The sequence below is a fragment of the Serinus canaria genome, chromosome 1 (assembly GCF_022539315.1).
Source record: "Serinus canaria isolate serCan28SL12 chromosome 1, serCan2020, whole genome shotgun sequence".
In the NCBI taxonomy this organism is placed as follows: domain Eukaryota; kingdom Metazoa; phylum Chordata; class Aves; order Passeriformes; family Fringillidae; genus Serinus; species Serinus canaria.
The window spans coordinates 98,949,709-98,974,492 of record NC_066313.1 but is presented as its reverse complement, the minus strand read 5'-3'; the positions used below and the strand labels follow the sequence as shown (position 1 = coordinate 98,974,492).

Below are 24,784 nucleotides of genomic sequence, written 5' to 3'. Positions count from 1 at the left end.
CATGCAACTTGAGGAAACACAAATTTCCTTTCCAAATTAACCTTTCCAGTTCAAGTCCAAGGAGACAACACCATTTCCCTTTCTACAATGGGCAAAGAGAACATACCAGTCCCATCAACAAGGTGACACATACTACTGCTTTTTTGCTCAGCAGTTGTGTATCACACATACACTTAATATGTTGAACAGACTTTTAGCATCAACAGCTGCAACAGAAAGTAGGCCAAAAACTCTGACAATGTATGACTGAGCAGTCTAGCATGACAAGAAAAAACCCAGTCATGGTGCTAGTGTAGAAATCAGGGCATCCCTCTAAAAGCAGCCCTTCTTGATGTAATTGCACCTATTCTGTTTATACTTTAGAAACATTAACCTCCTGAGCAAGTCTTCATGCAGCCATTCCACATACATAATTCAAATTCTGCTTCAGGCTTATTTCTCAGAAGCACCCACTACAAAGTGATGTAACCGATATTTCTCAAAAAGGATGAAGATAATCACAGTTGAAGGGAACGTGCTCTGACCATGGTTTCCCTCCTCTTGCCCTACCAAGCTTAAAGAAGTATTTTTATGTGACCCAGCAAAGTATTTTAAAGTACTAGCCAGGGGAAAAGTCCCTGACTGAGAAACTTGGATGCCTGGAGACAGAAAAGAAAAAAACCTAATAAAAAAAATGGAGAGATTAATGTCCAGAACAAATTTAAACTCTGACTCAGTCAGTGAGATGACAGAAATCTGTGCTCACACATTAGAAAAAGTAGGTTAATTTGTGTGAACACAAAAAGAAATGTTCCCTCACTGACAGTTCTGGGTGAGAAGGTGAATAAAAGACATCAAAACTAGCATCCTTGGCAAAATCACACCAAATCAGAAATGGGAAAGAAAGGCAGTGGTAGGGCCTCAAAGCTCCTGAAGACTGAGAAACTAGAACAGAACACTATGAAACCATCAGGATACTCTCTGCAAAAAATGGGAACAATTTTTTTTTTTAAGAAAGTTTCCCAAATTATCAGATGAATGCAGATTATTCTGAGAAGCAATGACTAATGACCTAATTTGCACAACTCTACCTCCCTGATGTTAGCTTCAACCTCCACTTAGAGCTTACAGAAATGATAGCTGTCTATCTACAGCACTCAGGGTTTGACAGATCTTAGTAAAGCAGCATGAGGAAAAAGAAATGGGCATAAGAATTGCCTAACAAAAGCTTGACGTGCATTTTGTTGGTCTGGTGAACCAGAAGCTCCATACACAGCAAAAACCCTACATCCTGATGCCCTCAGGCCTATCAGGCTATCTCTTTGCCAAAGGGGCAAAGCCTTTAAATCAGGCTCTCCAGGTCAAACCAGGTTCTCCAGGTCAGGAGAGCACAGAGATTTGACTCCCACACTAATGATCAGTATGTAAAAGGATTTTAAAAATATTTTTGTTTTTTAAAGAACAGAATCTACTGACTAATAAATGCAACCATATACAGGGTAAGGTGCCTTCAACTCTATGAAAATAATTGTCTTCATCTCTATTTTCATCTAATGCTTATTAAACTGCTTTTAACGAAATATTTTCTACTTTGTTAGAGTAAATAAATCTGCGGCTACAGCAAAATATTATTAATTTCAAAAGTCATGTCAACTATGCTATTTAGCCACAAACAAGACCTGTTTTGCTTACAAGCATCACACTTCCGAAAACTCCCAAACTTACCTTTTATATTCCAAATAATAATTTCTATCTGGAACTTTTGACCTGTAAACATACTACAGGTGCCTTAATTTGTGCTCCTACAAGCCACTCCCTATGAGATGTGAGGCGAGGCACAGTGTGGTGAGGGCTGAGGTACTGCAAGTAGTGCAAAACAGAGGGTAAAACACAACAGACGGAAGACGGCAATTACTGTGCGGTGTAAGGGGTGACAAGAAGGTCCACGGATGGATGGAGGGACGGATGGACGGATGGACGGATACCCAAACACCCACTCACGGAGGCGTTTCCCGCACAGGCCCCGGGCCCGGGCGAGGCCTGGGGCTGTGGGCGAGCGCGGGGCGCCCCCTGCCGGCGGCGCGGGCCGCGGCAGGAGCCGCCCCCGGGCGGCCACACCCGGGGGGAAAACTCTTCGTCCTCGCCGCGGGATTGGAAAGAGCCGGGCGCTCCTGCCTCTCACTGCCTTTTGTGTTTCAAAAAGCCTCATGTGCCAAGAAATCCGCTATACGTCCTTCCCCCGCTGAGAAGAGAGCTGGAGCGGCCCGCAGTAAGCAGCGAGGCGCTTCCCATAGCCGGCTTAGAGGAAATCCCCGCAGCCGGGCTCCCCCGGAGGAGCCGCGGTGTTGCTGCAGCACTCCCTGACCTCAGGCCACCCTTCCCACACCTGGGCCAGCCTAACGTTACAATCCAGCCCTACTCGGAGCGAACAGAGCAGCTGAGCACATGCCAGGAGCAGCGGGATGCGCAGGAAGGCTGCCAGGCCTTCCCGAAGCGGGGCTAGCAATGGCGTTGGGAGCACACCGGCTGAAGGCAAAGATTTAGCGAACACGTTCGGTATGCGTGTGCCGAATTCATGCCGAGGAAGGGAGCGCTCCCTGCAGCGTGGCCCGCACGCCCCGGCGTCGTTACCTGCTCTTGAGCGCCGTGTGCTGCCGGGCAGAGCGGGGCCGCCGCTGTCCCCAGCACGCAGCGGCACAGGAGCCTTACCGGCAGCTGATATACCCCCATCACTGCCCCTCTGTAGTTACCAGAAGGGCAGAAAACGCATTAGGGTAATTTTTAACTACTACATTTGTTTTTGATCAACCAGCAATTAAAAAGAAAATACCAGACTTCTGTCATCAGACGGAGGAGGAGGTGTGGCTAGAATGTTGTCGATAGGGGCAGTACTGTGACACCCAGTGCATGTGGCGGTTCCATAGTGTAGTGGTTATCACGTCTGCTTTACACGCAGAAGGTCCTGGGTTCGAGCCCCAGTGGAACCAACGCCAAGAAATGAGTTATTTTTGCTTGCCTCACGCTGAGTTTTTTATCATTCTTTTTTAACGCGGTGAGTTTCGGTTTGCTGTTTCCTCCACAAGATGGGGAACCTCATAAGCAGTTAAAGAAGGCGCGGGCCCTGCGTGCGGCAGAGGCGGAGCAGTTTCAGGGGAGCAGAAAGGCCCTCAGGGGAAACCTTGTCACACGGGGTCCTTTCCGGAGGCTGCAGCCTTGGCAGCGACCGCCCGCCTGCCCGAGGAGCCTTTCCCTGCCGGCGCGGGAGGGGAATCCGCACACCGGACCATGGTCCCTTCGAGGGGCACCCGAGGAGAGCACAGAGAGCAGAGGCAGTGGGGGGAAGCAGCAGCCTGTGCCTGCTCCCAGGCGGCGAGTGACAAAGGCAGTGGCGAAGTCTGCAGCCCCATGTGCCCCCAAGGCGTTTCACCGGGACACACTGGAACCTGAGTCCTTTCTTCCCTGTGTTTGGAGACGTGCTTGAGCGCTGGGGAAAGGCCGGCGGTTTTCACAGCACACATCCAGCCAGCACAGTTAACTCCGTGCTTCTTTTCCCCTGTACTGTGCATATCATTTTTATTAACTGGGAAAGAGCCATCTCAGCTTGCCTCGGAGCCGTTTAATTTTTAAATTATAACATGTTGTCTCATTTTGCACGTGCAAGGCTTTAGAAAAGGGTAACCTCTGGGCATGGGTGCTGGCAGAGCATCTGTGTGTGCGTGGGAGCCCTATCAAGTGCTAGGGCTAAGATATCTCTGCAGGAGGAGGAGTAGAGTCCCTGGGCTCTACTGACCTGAAATCAGCTCTTGAGTATCTTTGAAGGATCAGAGTGGGAGGGTGTGATTTACCTATCTTAAAGATTAAAGAGAAAAAAATTAGCTTAACTTACTTTAATCAGAGACTTATTAAGAAACTTACCTTAATCATCATCGTATGGAGAAAACTATTAACCTTTGTCAGTGCTTGTTCTCACTAAACAAACACTCTGGGGTATGGGCAAGCTGCAGTTAGAGATTGCAGACCAATGCAAGGATTGCATCCAAGGGCCAGGTTGCAAAAGCTTTTTTGGGTAGAAAGCAGCTGTACATCCCACAGTGAGACCTAGCAGGCTGAAGTTGTAACATTCATGCCATACTGATGTGAAGGGCCTGTGCATCCCGCAACCTGAAAGTGCAGAAGTATTCAGGTCTGGCTTTCCTCTGCCTATTTGTTTAGCAGTGTGTGCGCAGCCCACGGGAGGTGAAGCCAAAGCAATGTGGTCCCCCATCTGGGGTAAACTGTCTTCCGCAGACTGGCTGCTTGCAGGATGCAGGCTTAAGGCTGAGGTAGACATAGCTCGACTTCTCCTGATGTAGGATAGGCAAGCCTTTGGTGTAGGTACATCCCGTCTAACAGGGATGGTGATTCCATGGTGCCTATCCTGCTGTTGACAGCCACAGCACAACACCCAAGTGCATGAGTTACAGGGAATGAACGTGGCCTGGTGGTCAGCACTGGGTAATTATCTGCCTCGTGTTTTCTTACATTTAGGAAAAAATCTCCTTTTCAGAAGATGACTTAAGCTTATGCTTCAGACTTGTAAAAGGAATGTTTTATTCTGAGAGCCATGTTTTAAGTGTGTGTAGACCACCGCAGCTCCATCTATGTAAAGGGGATCCCGCTCCTGACTCAGGCTCTAAAAGCTTGACAGTCTTGCCCTCTCCGCACATCAGTGTCCTGTTTCCGAGAGATGTCCATGGCTCACATGCACATGTATAAATGTGTGCTTTGTACATTCCCTTACTGTGCTAAAACAAAAGTGGGCCAGTCACACATTTTTTGCTGAGACACTGCTCGTCGTGTGCATTCAGCTTCCAGACGCATGGATCTGTGCGTGCTGCTCTGACTGAGCTGTCTGGCACTCTGCCTTGGGGAGAAACGTGACACGGCTACGTGGAGTTCCACTTTTCTCTCAAACACGAGTACTTTTGCCTCCTGATTCCCCTCTGAGGTCACACACACATGCTGCCAGTCAGACTAAAAGCATCTCCATGGTGCAGGGTGATCTCTGTGTTTTTTCCCAAAATCTGGCAGAGGAAAACACACCAAGATTTCTGAGGGCTGTGCAAACATAGCAAAATGTCTCAGGGCCAATGGGACATGGGCTAGAGCTGGAGAAGATGTGTGGACAAAAGAGTGAACCTGCCCAGACAGCTCCTATTTTACATAGTAGTGGGAATGTTACCAAACTGTCTTAATTTGGGCCATTTGTACTAGTTAGTCTGAGTTTTCTGCAATCAATGCCAGACTAATCTTTATCCTTTCTGAAATTGTATTTTTCTTTTTTATACAGGGCAAATGTAGCCATTTCTGGTGCTGTGTTATGTACTGGCCATTAAGCTTTTTCTGCCTTCTGTACCTGAAAATATTTCTGTGCTTGCTAGGAATTACCTACATGATTCATTTAGCAAAGCTGTCTGCAGTGGCAGCATGGTTTTTCTGTTTATAGTTATTAAAATGAAGGACTATCAACACCATTAGACACCAACTGGCTGAACTGCGTAATATTTATATAGAGACTTTAATTTAAATGTTCTTCTAATCTTCATGTGAAACAGTTTGGAAACAAAGGCTGCCTTTCCTTCTGTGTGGAGGGAGCTTTACAACTGGGCAGCCACTAGTCTTAAGAGTATCCCTTTGGACGGAATGTTCTTTGATAAGAGCTGTGCTGTTTCTGAACACGCTCCCTGAGCTACTGTGTATTTTTTACACAAAATCAAAATGTATTTGAAGGGTGGGTTTGACCATAAACCAAGCTGATTTAAAACTGCATGTGATAATGGGAAAGAATTTGGCTTTGCTTTTCTTTAAAACATGGTAGGTGATTTCTCTTTGTGTGAGTAGCTCTCCTTCTGTGTGACCTGTCCTTAGGAGACCATAAGGTGAGAGGCTGAAGCTCAGATCTGGTTTTCCAAGAGATATGTGGATGAAGGTATTTAGAGGTTTTTAAGCTGGGATTTTCAAACCCACGAGATTTAGACACCAACTGCTCATCAATGCAGAGAGGGAATAGATGTGTCTTCAGCAGCTCTGGAAATCTCTGTCTCTGTGGCAGCCCATTTTAGACTGAACAATATAAAGAGGATACTTTGTAGAGCCTGAAGTGAGATGCTGCACAAGATTGTGTCAGCATCAGATGCCCAGAGCCTGCCCTTGTGCCCTCAGTGGGTCTCACACTTCTTTAATTCCTGGCTGGACCTTCTGGTGGGTCTCACTTCCCCAGGACAGGAACAGCATATGTGCATGGGGCCTCTTGCATGGGGCAAAAAATCAGGAGCAGCCCCGTGCCCTTAGAAAAATTATCTCCTTCCTGGTGCCTGGGATGAGCTGCCCCTCTTGCTTGCCTTGCCATGCTTTGATTCTCCCCCAGTGTTTGAGGTGAGCTGGCCTGGGTCCATGAAGCAGTGGCCATGTCTATGCATGTGGTACATGTCTGTGCCACAGAGGGTCTGCCTGTGGCAACCCTCCTCTCCATGGAAGAAGGGTAAAGTGGGAAAAGTGTTGGGCTGAGGAATTTAAACCCCTTGAGGCTGAGCAAAGCAGTGAGATCCTTGGCAGGAGACTCCCCCCATCCATATCACATACCCTGGTGAGTCTGAGGTGTGCTGATGCTGGAGGTGAGACTGCAGTGGGATGCTGTACCTGACAACAAATTTACAGGGCAGTCCAAATTCCAGTTTTGAATTCCAGGGTATCCAAAGGCAAGTGAAGTGAATCTCCTGCCCAGGAGACTGTTTTTGAAAAGCCAGCATCCTTGTTTGCACAGCATTTTTAAATGAATATAAACCAGAAGAGCAGAGACACAACTGGCTTAACTCAATTGCAGCCTATGTGATCTAAGCAGTGCCTTAATCTATTCCCAGTGCATATAATCTGAGATCTCTTGCAACAAAGCAAACTGCTTCTGAAGCAACTGCTTTCAAAAACCTCCATTAAAAATTCACTGCTAGTTTCATATAATCAACAGAGATCGGAGGAACAGGTGCAAGATCCACTGGAATCACTAGCAGTCTGTTTTTATCTTGAATCAGTCATTCTAAAATCAATCTTTGGTGTAGGCTGATTGAGAGAATACTGTAAGTAGAAATGTTAGCGAAGAGAGGTTTACATTTTTGGTTAGAGATTTTTGCAGCCTAGCAAGTAAACAACCGAAAACCACTATTTTTGTTTGATCTACTGATTGCAGTTTTCAGCCCTGTGCAATTAGGTGACTGGAAGAGCAGTAAGGCCAGGGCAGATTTCTACACACAGCTATTGCTAGGAAAGACATTGCTAGTGTAGAGGTAAGTAATTGGGGTGGAAGATAATGAATACATGCTACATACTATACATCTTCTATGAGCATTAGGCATCTGCATTTCTGTAGGGTGTATATGTGATTTATACGTAGGTATATCCTGGTTTATTTGGACATATGTCTGCATGTACAATCAGATTCACACTCAGAGTGTCAGTACCTCAGTACTTGTTGCCTTTTAAAAACCATTACAGGTGGCACAGCCTCTAGGATGGAGTTTGACAGTAACAATTGTGTGGTTGGCTCGATGGTGCTTGATGAAATCATGGGAATGGAGGAGAGTAAGGTGCTTAGGCAACGCTTAAGTTAATCTCATGCCTTCCCATCAAGCCAAGCAGTGCACTAAGGAGCTATTCACAACACAGGAAGGAAAAGATGCAGTTCAAGATGGGGAGCGTCCTGCTGTCTCTTCTTTTCTGGTACAAAGGTAGGCACTTTGCCTCCTGAGAGGCACTTTCAAATATCCCTCTTTGTGTTTTCTATTTCAGCCACACTTTCTTCTGCTGGGGGCTGTGGGGTACAGAGCAAGCCCTTCTCTGCCTTCTCATGGAAACATAATAATTCGGGGAAAGGCAAAAATGTGGAGGAGATGTGTAATTTATGTACATGAGTGAGCAACATTCTTACTGCTCCATGAATATTCAGTAGTAAAACTCTGTTTCAAAAAAATAATTGCAGTGTAAAAAATTTGCCATATAATTTGTCAAAATATGAATTTGCAAAGAAAATTGTAGTGCAGCTGAGCCAGTGTGTAAATAATAAAGCTGATTTGAAAAATGAGGTACAGTATAACATGAAAGACTGGTCTTTCATTAATCAAAACTCTTGATTAATCAAAAACTGATCATTTTCTCCAGCAGGAAGACATTGCTGATGAAAATTGCCCATTTTTTTAAGGCCTTTCAAGGTATTTTGGCCTGGAAAAGACGTCCAAAGATACTTTTAGAACAAAATGTAATTCATAAGTCTAGAAAATGGGTTCCCATTCTCATATTCACTTTTCAGAAAGTAGCAACAAAAGTAGGTAAGGGGAGCTAGAAGGAGACAGAAAATTTAGGGTGACACCTCCTTCCATTTTAATTCACCCAGCTGTGGGGAACAAGGAGATAATTTCCTGGTTCATATTTAAATTTCTGGCTTCATCAAAGCCAATGGCAAAGCTACTTTTTTCTTAAATGAGACTGAGGGCTACTCTTGCTAAGTGGTGGGCAGTGTCTACCAACATGAATGTGTGAATCAAGTATGATTTGTCACGGTGAGGAGCAGATTAATCAGACAGCCCAACTTTTCTCATGTGGGTGTTGAATTCCTAGTGTTTTGGGATGTCTGTTTTTTTCTCTCTTTCTGTGTTTCTGTTGAATATTTTGCTCTACCAAATTTCATGGGTAGGAAAATAAGTGCTCCTCAACTAGCCATGCCTTCATTTCATCTTGTTATGTTTGGCTGTACCCAGCTCTGCCTGATTAATAGGTCTTTCTTTTAATCTCCCAGCAAATATTTGTACGTTCTCCTCATACCTTATCTCATCACTCTCCTTTGTTTCACTTGGGAAAGTTACTGGTGCCTGAACTTCTAGGAAGAATGTTTTTTACAGACCCCAGCATTTTTTTCCCTATGGGTGGCATAACTGCAATTAGTCCTTGGAAGAAGTTCATATACCTTGCTCTGAATTCCAGACACAGCTTGCTTTTAATAGACACCCACACATCAGGATATTTTTGGAGAGCCTGCAGTGAAAAATAAGGTGCAAGATCACTTTCCAGGCATCACTCCTTTGGTATTTAACTTATTTTCTTAATTTATTTTATTTCTTAATGTACTGGTTTTCCCTTCTTAGCGGTCTAAGTGTCCTCTCGTGGCTAAAAAGGGCAGCCCAGGTGCCCCTCACACTCAGCCTCTCCCAGCTCGGAGGTGCCGCTGGGTCAGCGCTCGGAGCTACGTGCACTGATGCCATGATAAGCTGCTTAGCTGATTTTCCCTGGCAGAGCAAGTGGCTTAGAGGAGCACCCGCGGCTCGGCTGGGCTCGTGTTCGCTGGGGACACAGCGGAGCAGAGGCGGCGGCAGCAGCAGCATATGGTGGTACCAACAGCAGGAGGCTCCTGCGGCAGCAGCCGGGCCCCTCCGTGCGGCGAGGGGAGCCCGAGCCCGAGCCCGCCCGGCAGCTCCGAGCGACGCGCCCGCACCGCGCTGCTCCATCCATCCACCCGCGCTCTCCGCGCCGGCAGAACAAGCACACCTCGGCAATTCAAGGGAGGGGATTTCTCTTTTTACACCACTAGTTTTTGTAGCTTTGGAAAAAAAAAAGCCAACAAAAACCAAGACACACCCCCCCCCGAAAAAAATATTAAGGCTCAAACATGCTTTTTGGATCACAGTAAATCACATTTTTAGTAGAGCTGCCCTTTGGTGTAATCAATGCATCTAATGAAATCACTATGCTGGCAATGTTCTGCGTCGTTCCAAGCAGGAAGGAGCAATCATGTCAATAAGGTCAGAAAATGCTGAACATTTCTAAGGAACACTTTGGGGAAAAAACATGATTAATTATACATCTCTTAAGAAAAAAGGGAAGAAAGTAGATTTTTTTTTTTTAAATAATTTAGCTTTTTTTTACATATTGTCACAACATAAAAAAATTCGTGGAAACATTATGGGAAAAGGGAAACTGATATGAATTAAATAGATGTAATTGTGATTACTTAAATACGGTTTTTATTGCCTTCAAAAAAATACCAGTAAATATTAAATGAACCACAATAAAAATGACTGGAAAAGAAAACCTAATGAAAATCATTAACATAAAGAAAATTAAACGGAACTTAAAATAATATAAGAGTGAAGAATCCCCACAAAATGAAGAAGGAAAGGAATAGCCGATTTAAAGCCTGAGAGAGAAGCTTAGCACAAAGAATGAGACCTCCCCTTTGCAGGCTCGTGTCCCCTTGCCCTGGGTTTGTCGCTCTGGCAGAGCCTGCCGGCGATCAGCAGGGATCAGGGCTGGCAGGCCGGTGTGTGCCCAGCAGGGATCAGAGCTCGGTGGGTGCCGGGTGCTGGAGCCCAGCAGGGATCAGGGCTCGGTGTGTGCCGGGTGCTGGAGCCCAGCAGGGATCAGAGCTCGGTGTGTGCCGGGTGCTGGAGCCCAGCAGGGATCAGAGCTCGGTGTGTGCCGGGTGCTGGAGCCCAGCAGGGATCAGAGCTCGGTGTGTGCCGGGTGCTGGAGCCCAGCAGGGATCAGAGCTCGGTGTGTGCCGGGTGTTGGAGCGCAGCAGGGATCAGAGCTCGGTGTGTGCCGGGTGTTGGAGCCCAGGAGGGATCAGAGCTCGGTGTGTGCCGGGTGTTGGAGCCCAGCAGGGATCAGAGCTCGGTGTGTGCCGGGTGCTGGAGCCCAGCAGGGATCAGGGCTCGATCTGTGCCGGGTGTTGGAGCCATGCTGGCCCTGCTGGGGCCACAATGTCGCCTGCAGGAGGAACGTGAACATTCGGCCCAGCACGGCTCTAGGTGTTGGAGTCCCCGGGTGGGCAGGGCGCTGTCCCTGCCAGCCTGGCTGCCGGTGTCTTTGGGTGGACACAGACGTGCAGGTGTCCCGGCGGTCCCTCCCTGCTGGCCCAGCTCCCACGGGCCATTTAAAGTTTGTTAGAGATAAAGGCGCTGTTTGCTCAACACCGGGTCTCGTGGAGTCTGCCTAGCGTGGCTATGGAAAAAGCCCCGGGGAAAATCAACAAAAGGCATCACAAAGCGTGTGGGCAGGGGGGCTCTCCTTGCCGAAGGGACCTGGGGACCGGCCACAGCTGCAGCAGGGCCACCACTGCCTCTGGCACAGGGGCAAGGAGTGATGGGGAGAACGCCACGAATGTGGCAGCTTCCCCAAATGCTCCTTCTTACAGAGGCTGGTTCAACCTGATGTGAGTCACCTCAGCCGCCTGGCACGATTTTCAGGGCTGGGATTTAAAAATAGCCTCAGTTAATAATATAGCAAGGTACAAACGAGCACCCAATGGGCACAGAGGCGCTGCAATGCTTTTTCCAGTGTTTCTGTATTGCTTGCAGGCTGTTACCTAACTCTGCTTCCTGATGCTGTCTAATGCGGTGCCCAGGGAAAAGAGAGCCTTTGAGAAAGCATGACAAAACCACTGCCACCCATTCCAGCCATGCCTTTCATTTTTGTGACTTTTTGGTGCTATTCTCGTGCTCCAGCCTTATTTTGGGGGGGTTTAAGATATTTCCTTTCCTCTACCCCATAACCCAGAGGTGCAGAAGGGAAGCAGGTGACAATCTGTGCCATTGTGAGGAGCCATCGTGCCCAGAAAGCACTGCTGCATCATGGGGCATTGCTCCCCTCTGGGAGGAGAGAAAGTAATTTTACCTCTCTGAGCACCGCTGAAGCTTCTAGGACACCTATATAATAAAGTAAATAAATAAAGAGATTTAACATTTTCCACATACTTTTCCTGCAATGATCAAGTTTATGTGAACTTATTCCAGTAAATTGACTGACATTTATTCTGTGTTACATTTTATTTCTTTCTTTTCATATTTATAATGTGCTTTCTCATGCTTGTATACCTGTCATTAATTCTTACACTAAAAGATGACTTACTGCTGTGACTTTATGGTCAGGATAGTGAATATGATTCCTCGGAGTTACTGTATTGAACACAGCCTTTGGCAGCATTACTTCTGCCTACTTATCTTCCTCCTTTCTTTCTCTTGTTTAACCACATTCCTGATAATTACAATTTTTCTGAGAAACACAGTTACCTGTTCCTGTCATTACAATGCCAGCAGCTGGGTTTCCTTGCTATCAATTGCTCCTTTTCCCAAGTAGCCCTAAGCTGTGGCTGCTGCTTGATTAATCCAACTTCCACCTCAGGAAACCCCACCCTGGCACCCCAGGGTTACCTCTGCCAGTTCTTTTCTCTCTGCCCCAAACCTGGACCAGTTCCTGGAGTATCATTCCCCTTCATCCTGCTCAGCAGCAGGTGCCAAGTGGAGACATCTTAGGACCTGGGCTCCAGCCCAGCCTCACCGGCACAGGTTCCCTGGCACAGAATCATGCCCTGGATCTTGTCCCAAGCCCTGGTCCCTGAATCCTGTCCTATGGGACAGCTTTGTGCAAGGCAGTGCTCTGGACACACCATACTGCAGGGTAGGATGAAGGGACAGGAAAGACACATGCCTTATCTCTCTGCCTCCCACAAACACAGATAATTTATTTCGCTGAACTGATGGTTTGCTGAAAGTCCTGGAGGGCAGTAAATAGAGCTCTTTCCTTTTTAATGTTTTGGGGTTTTTGTCAGTCCTGTGCTTTTAAAACAACAGCCCCTGGCGGCTGTGCAGGCCTTATGACTCTCCCTTGAATTGCAGCAATTGGTTCTGTCTGACCTACAATTACCAATTATCTTTGTAACCTTCCTTGAAGGCAAACATGCTTGCTATAAAAGCACACTGCCCATCACATTTTTAGACTATTGGCAGCCAGCTTTCCTCTTCATTTCCTTTGTAGGACAGGGCCTGTCACAGCTGTAAACACACCAATATATCAATTACTATGTTTTGTGGCCAACTGCAGGCAAGGGCATCTTCCATTTGCCCTCCTCTCCCAAGGCCAGGGGTTATTAGGCTGCACTGCTCAGGCAGGGCATTTGGCCATCCACTGCTATGCTTACCCCACGCCAAGCCTGCTGCTCTCCTGTGCTGTGGTTGGATGGCTGAGTCCCTTTGGGAATGAGCCCTTAGCAGTTCATCTCTCCCAGCTGAAAAAGGGAAAGCTGAGCTCCTGTTTGAGGGGTTTAAATCAGCAAGTTATGCAGTGAGGAGTGGAGGAGGCTGGGACAGTCAGAGAGGCAGCATGCCAGCACGTGTGCCTTGGCACTGCCTTTGCACTGCTGTGTGTTGTGGGATCAACCCAATAAAACATTGGAAAAAGTTTTTCATTGCATTGGAAAAAAGGGTTTTTGTGCTTGAAATTCACACCCTTGCTTGATTTGCAGTGGTGTCCCCTAGCAGATGAGGCTAAAAGCCCTCAAAGCCACTCTTGTAGCTCAGGAGCAGGCACCACTGGCTGAGTGCAGCCACCTACAAAATGCTGGGTCACCTGGGGAGGAGGATTTATTCTGGGTGCTTGAATTGATGCTACCATACACCCACTCACCTGAAATCTATTCCTTTTTTGCCTGTCCTTTCACTCACAGCTGTTGAGTTTCCAGCTGCATGTGTCAATGGCCTATCCAATTTTGACCTTGGGTCTCAAAGGGTGGGACTCAGGAGGCCTATTGAAGGGCTCAGCATGGTCACAAAGCAATATCCTACACCATCCTGGTAACTCACATCCCCTTTCCCCACCCCAGGCATGCAGTGCTTAAGAACAGGTCTCACCACTCCACAGTCATGGAACATAACTTCCTTAGGTTAATGGCTGGACTCCGTGATCCAGAAAAAGCCTTTTCCAACCCATTTTCCAGGCTAAAGTACATTAAACCACCATAAGAAAAACAAACAAAAAAAAAACCCACAAAAGGTTTCTTCTCAAAAATCAGTCTTCTGAAGATGAAAATAGAGTGGTTAAGCAGATGGAAGGAGCTGAGCCTGTAGCCCTGTGAGCCAGGGGTTGCTGGGCAGTGGGAACACACAGCAGGCTGCGGTGGCTGGGCAGCCTTCCCAGATGGCAGGGTAAGGAAACCCTTGCAGCTGGAGCAGGGCACCTGTCCTGCTTGGAAAGGACACTGCTCTGTGGGCCAGGGGGGCAGGAGAGACACCTGCCAGCCTGGATTTCATGCCCCAGGTACCAATGGCTCTCCTGCACAGGGCAGGCAGGAGAGGCAGGCACTGCATTACTTTTATTGGCAAATACGGTCCAGTTTTGGTAAGTGATAAAATCCTGGTTTTTCTTGTATTGACAGCATTACCTTAAATCATCTTCACACAGGTTTAAGTCAAACCTCTTTTCCCCATGTGGCACAGCACAGGGGTGGCTCTGGGTTTGCCCCTCTGCCTTGGTTTTATGATTGCTCAGCAGAGTCCCAGGGCTTGGCTTGATAACATTTGTGCTGGGACAGGTGTAGTGCAGGGCTGTGTGGGGCCCCCAGCCTACTCTTCCCAAGATCTCTGGAGATGAACAACGATGGTTTCCTCCTGAGCATGCTGGGCTCTGGGTGATCCCTGCCTCCCTCTGGGCCTGACTAGAAGCCACAGCTTTTTTATTGTAGACTGGCATTCACTTCTTCTGCCAGGGCCAGTGCCATGTGTTAATGTGGTAAGTTCCTGATGCTAGAAATGCCACTCTGGGACACTGAAGCACAGGAGACCATCCTTGTTAGAGAAAGGAATTTTTAAAAATTTATCATTTTTGAACGTCTTTCTTTTAGACTCTTGATACATTTAGACTCCTTTTCACACCCAAGGAGCAGTTGCATTTCAGTAATAAACCAAGCTTTGTATATAGTTTATATTTCAGCTGATTATAATTGCTCTGTGTTTGTGAGTCTTTTGAGATTAAACTTGCCATAGTAATGTAGGATGTAAATTCCCAGCATTAGCTGCAACTTCCTAGGCTCAGCAAAGTGACAGTGTATGAATGAATAAATCATAACTAGATTTCAGTGAATAATTCAGAGTCTAATTCATTTGGTGAAAAAAATCGTGTTTTTGTATTCACAGTACCTCTCGAGATGGCAGGTTTCTCATGGCTCCTCTATGCAAGCTGTTACCTGCTCAATCACTTTTTCCTTACTGGCTTGTAGATTGTCTACATCTCTGAAAACCCAATGTTTGACATTTGATTTGTGTTGCTGAGTAATCAGCAGTCATGGGATTATTTTTTAAAATTATTTTATTTTCATAGCTGTTTGGGAAATATTCTACCAGTCTAAAAGCTATTAATATACTCTGCTTTGGACTTCGCTGTGAAGCAAGAAGAGCCTTTTCAGTAAAGGAAAAAGCCTCATAAAAAGCCATTGCTCAGTAAGTGGCAGGATATAAAACAGGTCAGATGTTGCAAAAATAGCAGTCTCTTCCTCCACAGCCACAATTACTGGTTTTCCTTAAGAAAGGAAAAAAGTTAGTCTTGTCTGTAAGACAGATTAGGAAGGCCTATTTACATTTCTTTTTTCTCCATCACATCCAGAGGGAGTGATCTCAGACCAGCACCTTGTGAGATACCCTATCTCCTCCAAAGTCGTGTGGGATCTGCAGTGGAAGCAGGCTAGGATTTGACCCTTGAAGCCCATCAGCTTAAACATTTAAAGGGGAAAATATGACAGGAAAAGTGTGGAGCAGAGAGACAGAAAAATGGATATGAGCAAAATTAGCTGTAAAGCAGAGACTGAGGGGTCCAGCATGTGTTTGCCTCAGGGTAATTCAGGTGTAAATGATAAGGAAGAGGAGATGCCAAAGGCATCCAAAGGAAAACCCTATGGAGGAGTAACACCGACAAGAGCGCATGCAGTGCCCTGCTCCTGCCCATGTTCTCCTGCCTTCTCCTGGCAACCAGCCTGGGGAAATGTGGTAGATTCATCAGTCCTTCCTCTATTTATTTGTCTCTATCTCAGGAGTAAATGTTGATTGTATTTCCTGATTTCTTACAGCATCTCTGTTTCTGATCTCTCTTTCTTCTCTCCATGCCCACTCCCCAGCAGTGATGGCCCTCTCCCCAGGAGAGGTAAGTCTCTCTGGATAGTTCAGCTGCCAGGTAAATGCTGGGGCTCTGACACTGCCCAGCCCTGGTGCCTTGGGGCAGAGGGAGGTTTGGCACCAGGGCCTTCGAGCTCAGGCACATGCTCTGACCTCTGAAGCCAAGGGGATCCAAATTGTTCTGTGCTTCACATTGAGCTGGCAACAGGAAAGGGTCTCAGACAAGGTGCTGCAGTCCAGACAGGCACAAGCATTTGTCTAAGGTTGAGAATTCAGATTTGCCTTTGTGACACTATTGTTGATGACTATGTAGATTTATTACTCATTTTTCACCTTTCCTTTAGGATGAGAGACTGGAGCTGTGGCACAGCAAGGCTTGCAAATGTGATTGCCAAGGAGGCCCCAACTCGGTGTGGTCCAGCGGGACTAACGGCTTGGAGTGCATGCCAGGTACCAGAGGGACCCTGCAGCCTGCAGCTGTGCTTGTCTGGTGCCTTCAGCAGCTTCCCCTTTGCACCTGGCTCTGCAGAGCTGGCACGTTCCAAATCCAGCTGCTAGTGGGGCTGGGGGAGCTGAACCACTGTGAGGTGAGGGGACAACCCTGCACCATCAGGCAGAGGCAGCCCCCAGTCCTGGGCCTTTGGAGGTCACCGAGGCTGGCCCGTGCTGACCAGTGACAGTGGGCATTTGTCTTTCTCCCTCTGGAGCCCTCGGTGCTGGTGCTTCCAGAAGCTGGCTGGGGCAGCCACTGCCATGTGTAGGATTTGCTGTGAGAAACCTTTTGTACCATGTAGGCTCATTCTCCCTCGCTGCAGTTTAGCCTGTGAAATCTTCTTGACTCTCCAGGGATCAAGAAAAACAATTTATTCCTTCTTTGCAGCATGTTTTAAATGGGAAGGGAAGGGAAGGGAAGGGAAGGGAAGGGAAGGGAAGGGAAGGGAAGGGAAGGGAAGGGAAGGGAAGGGAAGGGAAGGGAAGGGAAGGGAAGGGAAGGGAAGGGAAGGGAAGGGAAGGGAAGGGAAGGGAAGGGAAGGGAAGGGAAAGGGAAGGAAGGGAAGGGAAGGGAAGGGAAGGGAAGGGAAGGGAAGGGAAGGGAAGGGAAGGGAAGGGAAGGGAAGGGAAGGGAAGGGAAGGGAAGGGAAGGGAAGGGAAGGAAGGGAAGGGAGGGAAGGGAAGGAAGGGAAGGGAAGGGAAGGGAAGGGAAGGGAAGGGAAGGGAAGGGAAGGGAAGGGAAGGGAAGGGAAGGGAAGGGAAGGGAAGGGAAGGGAAGGGAAGGGAAGGGAAGGGAAGGGAAGGGAAGGGAAGGGAAGGGAAGGTGGCAGGTTTGGTTGATCTGTTCATGGCCAAGGAACATATGGGCAAGGAGCTGAGCTGGGTTTCCTGGCCAAGCCAGGTGTGAGGGGGTTTTTCTCACATTAGCATTATGTAGCTGAGTAATGAAGGCATTGCCCTTGTTTTCCTGAATGAGGAACATTTCATCTGTAACTTCCAGCTGTCACTGTCCCCAGAGAGGGGGATTCCCCTTGCCCAGCCCAGCCCAGGAATGGTGTGGCCTGGCATTCCCTGCTGCCCAGGGACAGTTTGCAGAGCAGCCATGCAGAGCTGTCTCTGGCATGGCCAAAGGGAGCAGCCAGCCCTGCAAACGCTGCATGTCTCTGGCTTGGCAGTGACAGTGTTCAATGGTTCAGCTGCTTTGGCTGGGCAGGCACCAGGCATCTGTTTTGGCAGGTCCCTGTGCATGGCACAAACAGACTCACCGGAAGGTGACCTGCTAATTGCATTACAGTTGTGTGGTCGTGGATTAGTGTTGCTAAAAGTAAAGTTGGGTGGTGTTTGAGATAAGCCTGACAAATAGTAAACACACGGGCCACCCTCTTGCACAAGGGGAGCAAGGCTTTTAACATGGTGGAAAAGCATGATGTTTCCATGCCTGGAGGAAGGTGGGACAGTGGCCATATGTTTTCATGGGGAAAAACATGTTAATGAGGTTCCAACTCAGCAAGATATGTTAATGAGCTATTGATGCATGCAATATTGACCTGGTAGAGCTTGCTAATGAGACATCGACTGCATGGCTGCAGTGCTGGGGAGTTGCATATGGGAGACCACAGTCATGCTGGGCTCTGGGCACCCACTGATGCTCCCCACATGTTGATTGGTTTTGGCATGAGGCACGACAGTGGTTGTTCAGGCACTGATAAGGCAAGGGAACCTCTAACCCACAAGTGAACTGCACAGAGCTTTGCTTGCTCCTTTTTGCTGAGACCCATGGAACAGACTACGCTAAACTGGAGAAAGGGGCAGAATCACTTCAGGGGACTCCAGAGGCTCCACAGGCTGCAAAATCAGAAAATGCTGCCCATGATATAGATGTTTGCCTAGGCAGTCCCTATGTGACCCTTGAGTGCCTTCATTTTGTGTATCTTAATACACAATGATAACCTGATCACAGAAAAAAAGGATCATAACAAAAACTCTGCAGCTAGGTCGAGGTAGCATGCAGGTGCTCAACCTCACTGAAGTCTTGCCTTCCAGAGCCCTGTGTGATGACCCACCACAGAAAGTTTTAATGAGGAGTGAGTATTTATTTCTCCAATAAAACAGTGGTAGTCAAGTTGAATTTCTCACTATTGCAGAAGACAGTTGAGGGGGCAGGATTGTTACACTGAGGATCTGCAGTCAAACACTGAGATGGAAATCCCTGAGCCAGGGATGATCCCTCAGCAGGGCTGAGCATGACACCTCCCTGGCACCAGAGCACTTGCAAGTTTTCATCAGGCAAGGCCACCTCCAGATGCAAAGAAATGCAGATCTGAGGGTGCTTGTGGAGGGATGACAGAGCTGGCTCAGCAATTTTGCCATGCAAGTAGAGCCATAAATCAGACAGTCACTGGAGGGGCAGAAGGAGGTAAAGCCCAGCAAGAAAAGAAGTGCCCAGCATTACTCAAGGCAAAAAGCTGACAGCCTGGAGGCTGGATCCAGGTTGAGGCAACCAGTCAGGCTCTTCTTACACATGCTTACAAGAGGGAGATTCAAACTGCAACATCTGAATAAAATCTTTCCTCCCAAATGTTGCAGTCAGAACAAGTCTAGTAAGTCTGGGAGAGAAAGAAGAGCTAGAAATTAACACTAGTGAAGGTTAGAAATGAAGACTCTGTGGCTCCAGGGCAGGTTGTGGTCTAGGATAAGAGCATTCCCAAAATTCTAATGAGGGAGAAGAGAGAGCAATGAAGCCCCAGGAGAACACCTCCTGGGGTGGACACACAATATGAGTACAAACACACCAAGAAAACAGAGCCACTTCTGTCCCTTAAGTGTTTTTCCCTTGTTCTGCAGAGTGTCCCTACCACAAGCCCCTGGGCTTTGAGTCTGGTGCCGTCACCCCAGACCAGATCAGCTGCTCCAACCCTGAGCAGTACACGGGCTGGTACACCTCCTGGACAGCCAACAAGGCCCGCCTCAATGGCCAGGGCTTCGGGTGAGCTCAGAAATGCCCCCCTGAGGGGTCCTGGGGCTGTGGGGGCTGGGGAGCCCTGGCCCTGTTGGGGGGCAGGAGGCTCTGCCTGGGAGGGCACGGTGGAGGACAGAGCGGGGCTGGCGGTGTCCCCCCAGGTGTGCATGGCTCTCCAAGTACCAGGACACTGCACAGTGGCTGCAGATCGACCTGAAGGAGGTGAAGGTGATTTCGGGGATCCTCACCCAAGGGCGCTGTGACGCTGACGAGTGGATGACCAAGTACAGCGTGCAGTACCGCACCGATGAAAACCTCAACTGGGTGTACTACAAGGACCAGACTGGGAACAACCGGGTCAGTGACCTTTGCTCTTTGGCCACTGGTGGAAGGGTGGCATGCTCGGTGACAACAGGTCTCAGAGGAGGGTGCATCAAAAGGGGATCCTGTGGGAGCAGCAGGGGGTTCTCTGTGCTCACTCTGCATCAGGGAGCAGCACAGAGAGGGGCCATTCCCCCTGAGGTGAGAGTGTGTCATGCTGACCAGTGGGACCAAATACATTATTTGTGTTTTCTAATTATCCTACTGGAGTCCAGATTAAGCTCAGAGGCATTAACTGGCATTGCAGAGGAGGCAGCAACTCCATGATAAAACCATTTCTCAGTTGTGGCCACACAGCCCCAGCCATGCTTCAGCACTGCACAGGGATTTCTGTTATTGCCATGTCCAGGGATAGTGCATGATCGTGGTGCAGAAAAACCCCTCAGACAAAATCTGCAACTAGTTAAGTCATAACCCACCAAACCATTCTCATGCTGCACTTCTTACTGGTTGACTTGAAACAAAAAATTGCATTGGGGAGATATTACAGAGTTGCCTCTGATGTCTGTGCAGTCCAACTGGGCTGAAGGGGGGGATGCCACAGCTGCTGCCTCCCAGGTATCCTCAGTGCCCATCTATGGGAATGGCCCTGTCCTAGCATGGGAGGCTTTGCTGGCTTTGCTGAAGCTCCTGCAGCCCTGGGGCGATGCTGAGCTTTCCCAAAAAAACTGGTCATGGCAGCAGATGTGACATCCAGGCCAAGGAATAGGGAAAGGGCCCTCACATATATTTTTTCATCTATAATGGCTTGTGTAGGAGCCTGGCTCAGGAACTTCAAAGAGCCGAAGTCAATCATGCTTACTCCAAACATGAGTGCCATTAAACAAGAAGGCAAATGAGAAAGAATGGGATGAGAATGGGCTGAGATTTTCTGGCCTAACTGTAAAAAGTGCAGGACTGATGGGAGAAAATGGCCTGCTAAGAAAACTGAATCAATGTGACAAAAATTGTCTTCATATGGCTGTTTTTAAAGTCTTTTGTTTTGAGGGTGGAGGGGAAGGAGCCTCCACCTCCTCTGCTCTGCACAGGCACCCCAAATTCATAGGACAGGATTTCCAGTCCCTGAACCCCTCACCCACCCACCCACCTCTTCCTTTACAGGTTTTCTATGGCAACTCGGACCGCTCGTCCTCGGTGCAGAACCTGCTGCGGCCGCCCATCGTGGCGCGCTACATCCGCCTGATCCCGCTGGGCTGGCACGTGCGCATCGCCATCCGCATGGAGCTCCTCGAGTGCCTGGGCAAGTGCGGCTGAGCGCTGTGGCCGGGGGCTCGGGGGTGTCTGCCTGACCCTGCCCTGCCCTGCCCACCACCACTCCTGTGCTGTAAACACCCAGCCTGCACAGGGAAGGGCTGTCTTGAATAAAAGGTTACTTCACACCATGCCTGGTGGTGCAGCTGATGGGGGTTGTGGGACACACTGGGGAAGAGGAAGGTTTGGGCCACGGCGTGGATCCTGTGAGATGTGGTGCTTCTGGCCCTGGGTATTGGGCTGGGGTAATGATCCTCACAGTGTGCTGTGAACACTGGAATACATGCAGGTGAGGTCTACAGGCAGGGCTTGGATTCCCTTCAGGATGTATTGTTGTATGCCAGGACAGACATCTCACCTTCATCCCTGAGACGGGGCTGGGGCCTCATCTGGCCTATCCCTGGTACAAGGGCCCCCATCTGAATATCACACTCTCAAATCACCTCCTGTTTGCCTGTATCAGGAACCCTCTGGCCTGAGCTGCTGTGCCCAGTTTTGGGACAGACACCAGTGCCTTGAGGACCAGCTGGACAAACCCTCTCTGTATTCTCTCTGGTTTTGCACTGGCACATCTTGGGGACCCCAGCACCTTGCTCCATGTGGATGTTTGGGCACAGATACAAGGACTCACTCTTCTTAACTGTTTGATCTCCATGGCCCAGTCTCCAGTGGGTGTTTAGAACCCAAGGACTTTGGGGCATGTGGATGATGAACCCATCTTCCTGAGCTGACAGCCCAATTACCAAGGTTCACGTCCCTGCCTCAGCCCAACACAGCCTGGGTGGGACCTGCAGCCGCCACAGCTCACCTGAGGGAGGGTTGTGGGGAGCTCTAGAGTGACAGCTTTGGTTTCCCTTCCCACCACACACCTGCAGCTCAAACCTGGCAGGAACCAGAGGCCTTTTCCCTATTTTCCAACAATCTGTGCATCCATCTCAAAGACCCACAGCAACAGAACCTGAACTGTCTGAGGGAAGAGAGGAGAGGCATGAAGACAGGGACACTGAGGCAGCCTGTCTGCCTCTCCTGTCCTCTCCTTATCCCTATGGACAGAGAGGTGAATGCTCAGTGTGTAGGGCAGGAGTACAGATATGACTAAAAACAAATGAGATGACCAAAAACATGTGAAAAGCTTTTGGATAGCTGTGCAATTCATCACATTCATTTATGAGAGCAGCTATTTCTGCCTTGTTTTATTTACTGTATGTAGAGACAAATAATAGCTCTCAGGAAAATAAGCTCTTCTGGCAAGTCTGAAAGCTGCTCCACTAACCAAGAGTATGAAGTCTATAGAGATGTAAAAAAGACCAATTCCCATCTGCTGAGATGATTGCTATATACCAGTTCTCCTTTGCTTCCCTCCCTCCTCCTCATCCATGGATGGGATTTTTGCCTACCCACAAACTGGTCTAGGGACACATTTTCTCAGTAAGAAATCACTGTGTGGGTCCCTTAATGCTGAACAGCCAAGGCAAGCTCTGCTGAGAGGCTCCACTGAGCTCGAGGCACTTCCTCAGCAGCCAAGCTGTGGGAGCAGCATGGTGTAGCAGCCTCCCTGGAGGCACTGCACATCCAGCACCAGGGAGACAAGGGCTCCCCAGCAGCCATCACAGCTCTTGTCTTGCTAACACCAACGCTGAAAGCTGAAGCATTTCCAGGCCCTGGATGCAGTTGCCAACATGTTAACACAGAGCTCTCTCTGCCTGAAAAGCAGCACAGGCAGCTCCATGTCCTGATGGATGGTAAAGGGGGAAGGAGCCTTGGTGCTGATGTTTTCCTGCATGACTGAGGAGTGGAGGGGGGGCTGCGAGGGGCAGAAGGATGAACTGGGCACAAGTATTTGTATCACCCCAAAGCTTGACTTTGTAGTTAGTTTAAGTCTTATCTGTGACTGGCCTCTGACAAGCTCCTATACACAGTCCAGAGTTTTTAACTTGTCTGATTTTGGAAATGCACCCGATGGCAAAGGCCAGAAGCTCCTGTGGGATTTGGAAGAGCTGGCAGGCTTAATGCACAGCCTGAATGGATGGACCCCATACCATTATATACCAAGGCACCACTCTAAATTATATATCTTCACATGACTGATCCTTCAGAGAAGATATAATAAAACCTTGGAAGAAAAAAATATTTTCTAGGTAGAAAGGACCTGTGCTATCACTCTTCCAGCCTCCCATCTTCAGAGAAATCACTAGACCTTTTTCTAGATTGAAATGTATGACAATATATAAGATGGAACACAGTGCATTTCACAGTTCATTTGCCTCTTGCCTTGCCCTGTCCTTTCTCTGCACTTCACCTCTTCAGCTTGCGTGGGGAAGGGACTTGCAACTAAATGGCTCCTGCTAAAGCAGGAGTTTCTGTTTTGATCCTTGCTATGCAGCTCACTTGCTAATTGACCTCTAGAAATTCACTTAACCTCTGCCTCTTATATAAAGAGTGCTGAGAGGCTTAATTAATTAAGTGGTCCTAAAATGCTTTTAGAATTGCATTTGACTTCTGCATAAATTCAGCATGTTGGAGTAACAGTGTGACGGAGACCATCGTGAAAGTGAGACAGCACCAGCTGAAGTAGAATTACATAAATATAACAGCTTTTCCTCATAATCATAGAATCACAGAGTGGTTTGGGTTGGAAGGAACCTTAAATATCATTTAGCTCCTCTCTCCCTGACATGGGCAGGGGCATCTTCCACTAGACCAGGTTGCTCAGAGCCCCATCCAACCTGTTCTTGAACACCTCCAGAGATGGGGAGTCCACAGATTCTCTGGGCACTTGTCCCAGTGCCTCACAGCCTCATAGTAAAGAAGTTCTTCCTAATATCTAATCTAAACCTGCCCTCCTTTAGCTTAGAGCCAATCCCCCCCTCCTATAACTATGTGTGCTTGTGAAAGTCCCTCTCCTCATCTATTGCAGCCTCCTGTAGGTACTGGAAGGTGCTATAAGGTCTCACCAGGGCCTTCTCTTCCAGGCCCAAATCTCTAGCCTGTTGTCATAGGAGAGGTGTGCCAGCCCTGTGAACACATTAGTGATCCTCCTCCGGACATGCTCCAATAGGTTCCCATCTCTCTTGCACTGGGGACCCCAGACCTGGGCACAGCACTCCAGGTGGAATCTCACTAGAGCAGAGCAGATCAGATCAGATCAGATCAGATCAGATCAGATCAGATCAGATCAGAGCAGATCAGATCAGATCAGATCAGATCAGATCAGAGCAGAGCAGAGCAGAGCAGAGCAGAGCAGATCAGAGCAGAGCAGAGCAGAGGGAGAGAATCCCCTCCCTCACCCTGCTGCCCACAGGGCTTTCGATACAGCCCAGGATAAAATCGGCCTTCTGGGCTGGAGGTGCACTTGTTGTCTCATGCTGAACTTTTCATCCAACAGCAGCCCCTAGTCCTTCTCCTCAGGGGTGCTCTTCATCTGTTCCTCCTCCAGTCTGTATTTCTTGTGGATTTCAACCCACATGCAGGATCTTGCACTTGGCTTTGTTGACCTTCGTGGGGTTTGCACAGGCCCAGCTCCCAGGCCTGCTGAGCTCCCTCTGGGTGGGTTTCCTTCCCTCCAGCATGTCAACTGCACAAGAGGGGCTGGTGAGAGCACACTCAATCCCACTGACAAAGATGTGAAACAGTCCTGCAGAGATAGGGAAATGTATGGCTTTGCAACGGCATAAAACACAAGGGGTTGGAAATAGGAAGTAGGCCCAAGAATGGCTTTCAGCTTTATGACCTGGATTTTGAGGATGGGATGTGTAGAGAG

The 24,784-nt window shown here is 48.4% G+C and overlaps 2 protein-coding genes and 1 non-coding gene across 3 annotated transcripts in view; 2 read left to right on the top strand and 1 right to left on the bottom strand.

The window, feature by feature from the left end:
• The window catches only part of PPEF1 (protein phosphatase with EF-hand domain 1), a 38,312-nt gene extending 35,593 nt beyond the window's left edge, over window positions 1-2,719 (bottom strand). The window contains exon 1 of the mRNA XM_030234448.2: window positions 2,611-2,719. The gene's annotated coding sequence lies outside the window, so the exon portion shown is untranslated. The remainder of the gene's footprint in view (window positions 1-2,610) is intronic.
• A 174-nt stretch (window positions 2,720-2,893) lies between these two features.
• TRNAV-UAC (transfer RNA valine (anticodon UAC)) lies at window positions 2,894-2,966 on the top strand. The gene has a single exon. It is a non-coding gene; the product is annotated as a tRNA-Val (tRNA).
• Window positions 2,967-7,654: 4,688 nt separating this feature from the next.
• RS1 (retinoschisin 1) lies at window positions 7,655-21,027 on the top strand. The gene is made up of 6 exons (XM_009089693.4): window positions 7,655-7,739; window positions 15,944-15,969; window positions 16,286-16,391; window positions 19,278-19,419; window positions 19,554-19,749; window positions 20,875-21,027. Exons 1-6 carry the CDS (start codon window positions 7,688-7,690, stop codon window positions 21,025-21,027), a joined length of 675 nt encoding a protein of 224 aa, XP_009087941.1. The 5' UTR covers window positions 7,655-7,687.
• Window positions 21,028-24,784: the final 3,757 nt, after the last annotated feature.

Excerpts from the sequence above, each read along its gene's own strand:
- RS1 (XM_009089693.4), top strand. The coding sequence starts at position 7,688 with ATGCAGTTCAAGATGGGGAGCGTCCTGCTGTCTCTTCTTTTCTGGTAC. Across the intron at positions 15,970-16,285 it reads TGGCCCTCTCCCCAGGAGAG|GATGAGAGACTGGAGCTGTG; the intron begins GTAAGTCTCTCT and ends CCTTTCCTTTAG. Across the intron at positions 19,750-20,874 it reads ACCAGACTGGGAACAACCGG|GTTTTCTATGGCAACTCGGA; the intron begins GTCAGTGACCTT and ends CTTCCTTTACAG.